This window comes from Ricinus communis, chromosome 5 (genome assembly GCF_019578655.1).
Source record: "Ricinus communis isolate WT05 ecotype wild-type chromosome 5, ASM1957865v1, whole genome shotgun sequence".
NCBI lineage: Eukaryota > Viridiplantae > Streptophyta > Magnoliopsida > Malpighiales > Euphorbiaceae > Ricinus > Ricinus communis.
The window spans coordinates 12023897-12034755 of record NC_063260.1 but is presented as its reverse complement, the minus strand read 5'-3'; the positions used below and the strand labels follow the sequence as shown (position 1 = coordinate 12034755).

The 10859-nt window shown below is 35.0% G+C and overlaps 1 protein-coding gene across 7 annotated transcripts; it reads left to right on the top strand.

Moving 5' to 3' along the window:
* Nucleotides 1–10539, top strand: LOC8283267 (myb-like protein X). Of its 7 annotated transcripts, none has more exons than XM_025157843.2 (13): nucleotides 1–644; nucleotides 938–1040; nucleotides 1149–1323; nucleotides 2007–2217; nucleotides 2703–2817; nucleotides 2940–3114; nucleotides 4160–4346; nucleotides 4823–4937; nucleotides 5069–5243; nucleotides 6930–6980; nucleotides 7143–7312; nucleotides 8763–8884; nucleotides 9130–9830. In XM_025157843.2, exons 1-13 carry the CDS (start codon nucleotides 322–324, stop codon nucleotides 9206–9208), a joined length of 2001 nt encoding a protein of 666 aa, XP_025013611.1. In that variant the 5' UTR covers nucleotides 1–321; the 3' UTR covers nucleotides 9209–9830. The 7 variants fall into 7 exon arrangements, with proteins under 7 accessions (XP_025013611.1, XP_025013609.1, XP_025013610.1 ...); XM_025157841.2 differs by having other exon boundaries at nucleotides 3–644; nucleotides 7137–7312; XM_025157842.2 differs by having other exon boundaries at nucleotides 4–644; nucleotides 6927–6980.
* The last annotated feature ends 320 nt before the right edge of the window (nucleotides 10540–10859 follow it).

Here is a 10859-nt window from a genome sequence, read left to right as displayed (position 1 = left end):
GTCCGAGCTGAGCAATATGTTAACCTCATTTGTAAGATAAAAATGAAATTTATGCATACCATGTCGTTTCGGTAACCTCCTCATGATTCCGAAAATACCCTCAATACCTTTTTCTTTTTTTTTTTGAGAAATATCCTCGCTAACACTTCCACTGCATGCCATTTTCGAGAGAAAAAAGAAAACGGACTGGAAAAACTCAAAAAAAAAAAAAAAAGTTTTTGTGTTCTCCACGAGAAGGGAAAGGAAAACAAAAAAAAAAAAACTTGAACTTTCACCCCGGAGTAGCATCGTCCACTTCGGAATACGAAGGAGACTAAAGAAATGGTTTCAGATTCGGACCTCGTGACCCGACTTCGCGAAATTCTCCAGGACTCTGACCTTAACACGGCCACCGCTGGCAGTGTCCGCCGGAAACTGGAGGAAGTTTTCGGCGTTGATTTATCGGATAGGAAAGCATTTATTAGGGAACAAATCGACAGTTACCTCGAAACCCTGGAGAATGACAATAAGGAAGACGAAGAAGAAGACAAACCAGAGAATGAAATGCACAATGAAGAAGAAAATGAAAATGAAAACGATGCCGCTGAAGAAAATGAAAAACAAGAAGAAAATGATGAAAACGAGCAGAGTGAGGAGAGTGAAAGGTAATTTCTTTCTTCTTCTTCTTCTTCTTCTTCTTCTTTTCTCAAACTCATCTTTGGATTGTTATGTTTTGTATGTCTTATGAGAACAATTAGAACTTTACTGGAAATACCTCCTTACATGTCTTTTAACTACTTATTTTTAGAAAAAAAAAAAAAGAACATTTTAAATTTAGCAATTACGGTTGTTTTTCAAACATGAGAATTGAATTGAATTCTTGCATTGTTTTGGATTTTCTTTTTAATACCATGTCATTAATAATGCTAAATATTGATTATTATGTTTCACTAATTAGGTCAAAAAAGGCAAAGAAAAGGGGAGGTGGATTTACCATGCTTTGTAGCCTCTCTCCACAGCTTCATAAGTTTGTTGGGGTCTCTGAATTAGCTAGAACTGAGGTACACTACGCCTCTTCACATTTAATCTCTTTTATTCATATACATGGAAGCCAGCCTAGAGTTTGTGGATCATTTCCACTTCAATTTTCTGTTTTCTTATTGTTATAGGTTGTGAAGAAACTTTGGGCCTATATCCGGGAGAATGATTTGCAGGACCCAAAGAATAGGCGGATTATAAAATGTGATGAAGCATTGCGTGATCTTTTTCGTGTAAATTCGATTAATATGTTTCAAATGAATAAGGCCCTCTCCAAGCATATTTGGCCATTAACCGCACAAGCTGGTATTTTCTTTTTCAAATGAGCCCTTTTTACATATGATGTTGGTTTTATTATCTTTTTATAAATAGATAAAAAACTATTTGGTTTAATTTATAAAAGGTTTCTAAACAATTCAATTAGCCAAGACTATTTTCTGCATACCCTAATGTTACTTGAATACTAGTATCACCCTAGATTAGTTTTTATCAAATGTGTAAAACACCACTTCAATTTTGTATCTGTTCAAAATTAACTGGAGTACTTCCTTCCATACTAGTTGTACTCAAAACATAAAAAGTAAAATAAAAAAATCTGTCTTAGCACTATAATGCAATTGATATTTATACACTTTGAAACTACAGTAATCTGTCTTATCATGTAATTATTCTTTTCCTTCAAGACTTTTCTGTGATTGTTTTATCACACTTCTCCTGTTTCTTTGGCTTTGGCACAATACTCTATTATCTCATGAATACTGATCCTTTTCTGGCCAGTATTTGGACTATTTTAGGGTGTTTATAGTTTCTGCAATCTTCAACTACCACAAAAAGGCTTCCTCATTGAACCTGCGCTTTTTTTTTTTTTTTTTAAGTTTCGGTATATAATATAATTTTCTTAGTTATTTATCCTTAGAGATATCCTCCTGAAGTTGCAAGTTGTATGTGTTTGATTGTTGTATTAACTAATGCCATTGGTGAGCAATCAGAAAATGAGAAGCTGAAGGCAAAAGATGAAGATGGTGATGATTCTGTATCAGACTCAGAGGCATCTAATGACCCTGGCAAGGAAGAGGAAGATGAAGAGGGTTCCGTGTCGGAGGGATCTAATGACCCCAGCAAAGAAGAGGAAGATGAAGAAGAGAAAATGGAAGAGGACGAAGAAGAGGAAGAGGATAATAAAAGAAGCAAGAAAGGAAGGTGGTTGCCTTTTGCTTACTTTTACTCTTTCTATGTATGAGTTTCTGTTTTTTGGCCGATTGTCAGTCTTATTTCCGTGTGTAAAACTTGAAGGAGCAGAAATTTCATTAGCTGACTGTTGCTTATGGATGTTTGCATGAGATGATCAGATGTTTTCTGTTAATAACCTATACAAAATGAAAATAACATGGTTATCCTTCTGGGATTAGCTTTCTTATTGCTGAATTCAGCACTCATACTTGGGGCTGTTAGTTGCTTTGTATAGTTGGGATGAGGTTCTGGAGGATAGTGATAGCCAAAAGCTTTCGGTTTCTATTTGTTACAAACTTACAATGATCACTGGTGTGAACGGTACAAAGTTTCATGGTCCTATAATCAGAATTAAGAATCTGTTATTCTGGCATTTCTAACTATTATATGTATATCTGTAGTTTTTGGGGTCCCGGGTTTAGTATTTCTAAATTAAATTATCTATCTTAACGTAGGGCTACTAAGGTGAATAAGGATGTTAAGAAAAGAGGAGGCGGCTTCACGAAATTGTGTAGCCTTTCTCCACAACTTCAAGAGTTCATTGGAGAGTCAAAATCGGCCAGAACAGAGGTATAAATGTTTGAATACTCTCTATATGTCAGTCCAGTTGCGTAGGATGAATTTTGCTATTCCTTAGAAGATTTCTTTCTCTTAAAACTGCAATTTGTATTCATCGTACACTTTGCTCCTAGGTTGTGAAAAAGCTTTGGGTCTATATCCGGGAGAACAACTTACAAGATCCAAAGAATAGACGGATTATATTATGTGACGAATCATTGCGAGCTCTTTTTCGTGTTGATTCCATTAATATGTTTCAAATGAATAAAGTTTTGTCCAAGCACATATGGCCATTAAATGAGGAGGAAGGTATGTTCTTACATGACGTTTCTTTTATATGTTATGATGCTTGAATGCCATGTAAGTAAATTCCATTGTCCAGATATTTTCTCCCTCCATTTTTGGCTTATATTAATACTTTATGATTAAAATAAATCTACAATTAAATAAAATCTCTGTTGTTCACTATTTGCAGAGAGGTATATGGTTAATAGTGATACGCATTTTGTTTCTAGGACTACTTTTAAAATTCTGAAAGGATAGAGATTCCAGACTAGCAATTGTAAATTTTGTGAATGATATCTTGATATATCTTGACCAAATTAATAATGAGTAAATTGCATTTTTATGCAATATCTATTCCTATTCTGCACTTTTTTCCAGTCCATAAAATTGATGGTCAATTCACAAGTCTGTTGCATTGGTTTATTGTCGAGGTGGAAGTTTCCCATTTTTAGAAGGAGTCTGTTCTTTGTGATTTTTTCCCTGATCTTTTTTCTTTATTTGACTACATGGTACTGCAGTTTCAGGTTTATTATCATTAGTGAGATTTTTGTTTCTGCATTTTAAAACTTTCACTTAATAATTGGGGGATGAGGAACTTTTCTTTGCATTTGCCAATAGTATCCTCGGTTCCTATATGGCTTTTTGTGGACCACATACGAGAATTGGAGTCTACATCATGTTGAAACTTTGACATTTTACCATGCATAAGTAAAACATTTGATGTAACATGGTTAGCATACATGTGGAGTTCGTTAATTAAAGTTTCTCATTTTTTGAAGTGTTTGTTTTTTCATTTTCTAAACTGAACCACTTCGTTAACCATGAGCCTTGTTGTGCTTCAACTTAAATGATCGCCAGATATTTATATAAGATTTCTTGATTCTATTAGGAAAGAATGTAGTGTGCAGGAAGAAATTTACTTATAATGAGTGCCTGGAATTTCTTCTTCTGCAGAATGTGGAACTTGTTGACGATGTTGGTGCATGTTTTTTTTAGAGATACTCTCCTGAAGTTGCATGTTTTAGGTATTTGATTGTTGTATTAACTGATGCCACTGGTGAGCAATCAGAAAATGAGAAGCTGAAGGCAAAAGATGAAGAGGGTAATGATTCTGTGTCAGAAGCATCTAATGGCTCTGGAAAAGAAGGGGAAGATGAAGAAGAGAAAAGTGAAGAGGACGAAGAAGAGGAGGAGGGAGACAAAGAGGAAGAGGAAGCAGTGGAGAAAGAGGATAGTGAAAGAAGCAAGAAAGGAGGGTGGGCGCCTCTTGCTTACTTTTACCTTTTCTATGTATGAGGTTCTGAAATTTTTTGCCACTTCTAAGTTTTGTTTTAATACGCAAAAATCTGAAAGAGCAGAAATTTCATTAGCTTGCTGTTGCTTATTATGCGAGATCGAGATCAGATGTTTTCTATTGATAACCTGTACAGAATGAAAATAACATGGTGATCCTTTTGGGATTAGCTCTCCGATTGCTGAATTTATCACTTATACTTTGGCTGTTAGCTATGTTTGTATAGTTGGGTTGCGGTTGTAAAAACTAGTGATGATCACATCATCTCTAATTAGTACAACGACTTTTGGAGTAAATGGACATATTGTCATGATTATATATTCAGAACTAAGAAAATTGTACTAACTATATAGTGTGTGTGCGTGTGTGTGCGTATGGTTTTTGGGTGCCAGAACTAATATTCCCGAATTAAATTAAATTATTTATCTTATCAAGTAGGGCTACTAAGGTGGATAAAGATGTAAAGAAAAGAGGAGGTGGCTTCACTAAATTGTGCAGTCTTTCTCCACAACTTCAAGAGTTCACTGGAGAGTCTGAATTAGCCAGAACAGAGGTATAGATGTTTGGATACTCTCTGTAATGTCAGTCAATTATTTAGGATGATTTTTATGATTCCTTAGATGGCTTCTTTCTCTTAAGACTGACAATTTGTATTCACTTTTTCCCTTACCATTTCTCTTCTAGGTTGTGAAGAAGCTTTGGATCTATATCAGGGAGAACAATTTACAAGATCCAAAGAATAAAAGGAATATATTATGTGATGAATCATTGCGCACACTTTTTCGGGTTGATTGTATTAATATGTTTCAAATGAATAAGGTGTTGTCCAAGCACATATGGCCATTAGATGAGGAGGATGGTATGTTTCTAAATCACCTTTTTTCTTTTAATTAAGGTACTTCAGTGCCACACATGTGAATTTCATTGTCCTAATGTCCTCCCTCCTTTCTTTTAAGCTTATTTTAAATACTTCATAGTAAAACCAGAACTACAATTTAAATAAATTTCCTGCTGTTCTTACTATTTTAAGAGAGGTATATGGTTAAAAGTGGTAAGCATTGTGTTTATAAGACTACTTTTTTCATTTTGAAAGGATGTCAATGGCAATTTCCAATTCTTAATTTTGTGAATGATATCTTGATATTGCTTGACCAAAATGATGATAAGGATTTAGTTGCTTTTCAATGCAATGTGTTCCCCTTTCTGCATGCCTCAGTCCATAAAAGTTGATGGTCTTATCACAAGTATGTTGGAATAGTTCTTTTAATTTACACCCTCTGCACAACAAATTTCTTCGGGCTACAAGTTGGGGCAAGTGTAAATTATAGGTGCAAAGGGTCACTTTGTTTCATTGCCACCTCTAAGAAAGTAAGAACCGTATCCTTGATGAATATGATGAGTCAAGCATGGTAATGGAATGGGACTAGCATGCCCAATATTGATTTAATATCCTCAGATAGTGAATTGCATTGGTCAATTGTCAATGTGGAAGTTCCCCATTTCTGGAAGGAGATCTGTTCTCTGCGGTTTTTGCCCTAATCTTTTTATTCTTTATTTATGACTGCATGGTATTACAGTTCCAAATTTATTATCATTTGTTGTGGTTTTGTATTTGCGTCTTGGCACTTTCACATAATAATTGGGAGATGAGGAATGTTCTTTTACACTTAACATTAGCATCTCGATTCCTATTTGCCTTTTCTATACCATGTAAGAGAATTGGAGTTTACATCATTTTGAACCTTTGGTATCTTTAAAATGCATGAATAAAACATTTTAGGGGGACATGGTTAGTGTATATATTGAGTTTGTCAATTGATATTTTCTTTTTTTCTGAAATATTTATCTTTTCATTTTCTTCACTAAACCATGAGAAGTGTGCTTCAACTTAAAGCTAGATGATTATATAAGTTTTTTGAGTTCTCTAGGAAAGAAGTGACAAAGTAGTGGGCAGGAATAAATTACCTATTATGAGCACCTGGGATTTCTTCCTCTCCAGAATGTGGAACTTGTTGATGATGATGGTTCATGTGTTTTTCCTCTTGCATCTAGTTGTCTCTGGTCTAATTGCAGCTAGGGTGTTGCATTACATATCAAGATTGCAGTATGCACTATCGCTTTTACCTTCAAGTCTCTAGTCTGCTTAATTTACTCCAGTTAGTTTAGATTTAACACTTGCTTTGATTGAGTAGCTGTGTTACCGCCTTTGTGGTTTCTATATAAAGGGATTCTAAGTTGAATAGAGGTGTCCCAATGCATGGTCAGGGCTTCTCCAATATTTTTCAGGAAATTAATTTTTAATTTATTATCTATACTAATGATTTTTGACATGGTAGATTATGTGTAAAAAGAACACTGTAGAGCTTTTATCTTGTTGTCATAAAATCATCTAAATTCTCTTTTCTCTTGAAGTCTTAATTGACAAAATAAAAGAGAATTTGTGAAATTTTTTTTTCTGTGTCATTTCGCTAAAGTGAATACAATATATAGACATCAAGATATTTTTTAATGCTTGAATAAAATGTCTAATCCTGATTTGCAGCAGCAGAAAACTCATTACAAAAAGAGAGACGAAGTAAGCAACAGAGAGAAGAAGGTGAGAGCAGCAACTTCGGCTCTAAGTATAGACTTGCTGGCTTGTTAAAATTTGGTTTTTATCACCCAATCTTTCATTATTCAGATTTTACATGATCTTCTCATGTAAGAAAATAGAAAACCCTGGTACTCTTTCAGTGATAACTGTGCTGTTTAGATTCAGATGAGCCAAAACAGAAGGAAAAACGCCAGAAGAAAGGAGTTTCTGGTCTTCTTGTTCCCCTTCCACTCTCAGATCCTCTTGTAAAATTTATTGGCACTGGCGAAAATGAATTATCTCGGGCAGATGTTGTAAAGCGAATATGGGGATACATAAAACAAAATGATCTGCAGGTATGTCATAGTTAGAAACTCTATTATTATGCTAGTAAAATACATCTGGTGTTCTCTAGAACAATTGGCTATGACATTCCCATGCATATTTGATGCACATCTTGTCATTTTAGCTAACTACGGTATGCTGACCAATTGCACATATATGGTTTATTTTTGTATTCTGCAACAAGAGTCCACGGAAATATACATGTGAATCCTTGAGATGGACATAGTGAAACCATTGACATGACAGACTGAAAAGTAAATTGTAGGGAACAGTAGCTTTGCTAATATATTGAAAAATGAAGGTAGCGAGGCTGCTGGGATGTAGCTGATACGTTAGTTCAATGAAGATTGAAATCTAAGTTAGGCTACTGACTAAAATTAGAGGCTATGAACAAGTTTGGGTTTTGGTTAGATTCATATTGAAAAAGCTTGGATAAAGCTTGAACCAATTGCATTTTTGACTGCCTGACTAGACAAAGGGAACGCTTTTGACTATTACGAACTTGAGCTTGTTAGAAGAGGCAACTAACATGTGCTAAACATTGCACTAAGCATGAGTTAGAGTTAGAGTTTCTATGACTGCCCAATTTATTGCTGATGGAAATCCAGTTTCTTTTTTGAGGTCAGTGGAACGAATGAATTAAATGATATTTCTTTCCAATTTCTCCTTTGTGTTTGTTCAAACTGTTCCGTCATTTGGCATGCCTTGCATTGTGCATGTTTTGAGTGATAGGCTCCATTCTTGTTTCAAGTTGGAGAGAATGTGGAGCAATCAAGGATGTTACTTTCTTCTTGTGGTAATTGTTAAATTATCCAAGAAAGATTGTTATGCAAACAATACATTCAGTTTCCTGTCTTTCCTTTGCTATTAACAAGTCAAGCCATTGAGTTGATCTCTGTCAAATTAGAGATTAAATAAGCTTCACATTTACAAAAATTAAAGTAAAGCCACCAGTCTAATGCCCAAGCATTAGGTACTTAACTAATACTGGTGGTTAGGATCTCAAACTCCCCCTCTTGCCCCCTCTTTTCCCCAGGAAGAAACATTCAAAATGGTAAAAAGGCAATAACATTAGTGAGATAGAAGTAAAGTTGGGTATGAGAAATTATCAGAAGTACCAAAAATAAAAGGCCGAGTGTGGGATATAAGAGGGAAGTTGACACCTATTGAGTGTATTAAAAGGGTCAACCTAGGGCAAAGTAGGTCAATGTCAGCTCCCTGGCATATCTGATGATTAAATGATTATTTTAGGTGCTGCTTATTGGTTCCGTCATTTTAAATTTGTATCGAACCATTTGTTAAGACTTCATTTTTTGCTTCTTTTCTTCATTATTATCTCTCTTGGTATGCCCTGCAATTGCGTGATATAGATATTGCAACTAATTAGCTTTGTAACCTTAAAATCTTATGAAATTGAAGCACTTGGACATTATCTTACAAATTTTTTTGGACTCGTTAAAGGATCCATCTGACAAGCGGAGAATCCTATGTGATGATAAGCTAAAAGAATTATTTGAGGTTGACTCATTCAATGGCTTCTCAGTCTCAAAGCTCCTGACGGCTCATTTCATTAAAATGGAACAGTGAGTTGCTTATGTGTACAGAACTTAAGCCCATTGGAGGCAGCAATTTTGATTAAGCTGTTACTAATTTCAACTTTCACTGGCAGCATGTATGCTTTTTGTTAATGAAATGGAAATGGTTTTTAAGAAAATCTCTAATTCTTCATGCCATTACTTCTTAATGTCCAATATTATCTTCGTCCAACATGATCTGTGGAGGTCTTTTTCCAGTTTCTTTTAATGAAATGTATCACTTTGATCTGGAGAGGAGCAGTGCAGGGGTGTTATCCTCCTAGACAGGAATTGCAATATATGGGACATCTTGGAGGTTTGCAGGGCCTTTAGAAAGTGTAGATAAATTTGCCACTGGGAAAGCCAGCTTGCCATGCATTGTGGTGTTTCAGGGAGCCAGGTCAAGAAAATAAGTCCAGAAAATTTTCATACTCCGTTTGGTTCTTTTCAGCATATTTTGTTTTGCTGACATGTATTATGTCCTCATGCCGATTATGTTGCCCGATTGGTGAGTTTTGGCCAGGGATGAGAAAATAGGATAGCTGAATATGGCGTGGCTTCAAAAGTTGCAAGCTTATGGCTGTGTATGGCTCATTGTTCTTTGATACTAAAATCAATTTCTTGATTAACTGAAGTGCTATTGCCGACTACAAATGCTAACTTCGACATAAAATACTTGAAGCACTTGTTTGTGGAAGTGTCTAGATCTCACGTATCTTGTCTTAAATTGGGATCCTAAATTAATTCTGATTTATGACAATGATTTCTCTAAATGATGATCAGCTCCGACTTGTATTATCTCGTTTTCTGGTTTGTTTCGTAATCATGTATGGGATCTGCATATGTGTAATAGCAGCGCAGCAGCAGCTTTAATGTAATAGGTGCTTATATTAACAACAATAAAGTGCATAGTGTTGTTGTATTATATTGATTAGAGAAACTAACATGAAGCATGTTGTAGTGATTAATTTTTCCTCGGAAGGACCGTTGCTATCTGTGGAGAAATCTGCATCTGATGGTGATAATGGAACTTTTCTTCTCTAGGTGGAATTATTTCATTGGCATGGATGGAAAATGCTATGGAAGTAGCATTGGACATTAATTTGAAGGCATTACATTTGAGGATGGGGCTGAGCAAGGGAATTTTGAATTACTTTAGAGGACGTGGTTGTTTAACTGTGAAATATGATTACTGGTCTTTCAAGGATGGAAACCTGAGGCATTTGTTCATGGATAGATACTATGCAGTATCTTGCTAGTTGAGCAGATGGTGATAGCAATAGCTACTTTCTCTCTATATCTTTTAAAATATATATGCCCTATATATTGGCAGAGGCAAGGATCTCCAGTTAGTGGGAGAGTATCAGGAATATTGAATTTGTGGAGGACCTTAAAAAAGGTGGTATTAATGGATGATATAAAAAGAATGCATTTGTCAGGATATATCTCAAGTCACTTGTGCAGAATTTTGTTCAATAGAAATGTTCTTGTTCACGTGAAGATGTAAAAAGAAAGAAAGGAAGCCTTTATTAAGGTCGTGTCTTGACTACTATGTTGAATCCTCTTAGGCCTATCTTCTGCTGAGATATGATATGCGACTGACTTAGACTTGCATTTTTTCTTTTATGTTATTTTTTAAAGCATTTCTCTTTTCACATGGACGAATTTTTCTTCATCCTTATCCATTTTTCTGAGTTGTGTTTTATTTGTTTCTCTAAATATATATATATATATATATATTTTTTTTTTGCTAATCATTTTTCAGAAGAAAAGAAAGAAAGAAAAAAAAGATATAAGAAAACGCACCGAATAAGCTTTGATTAAATTGATCTTCTCTCACCTGATAATCTGAGGAATCTGGGTTCTTGAAAATGATAAAAATCCGGAAATTTATATAAAAAGAAGAAAGAAAAAGAAAACCAACAAAGGGCACTAGTGGCAGAAAGGACAACAGTGCAATCTGGCAGGAAGTGGAATTTGAGAT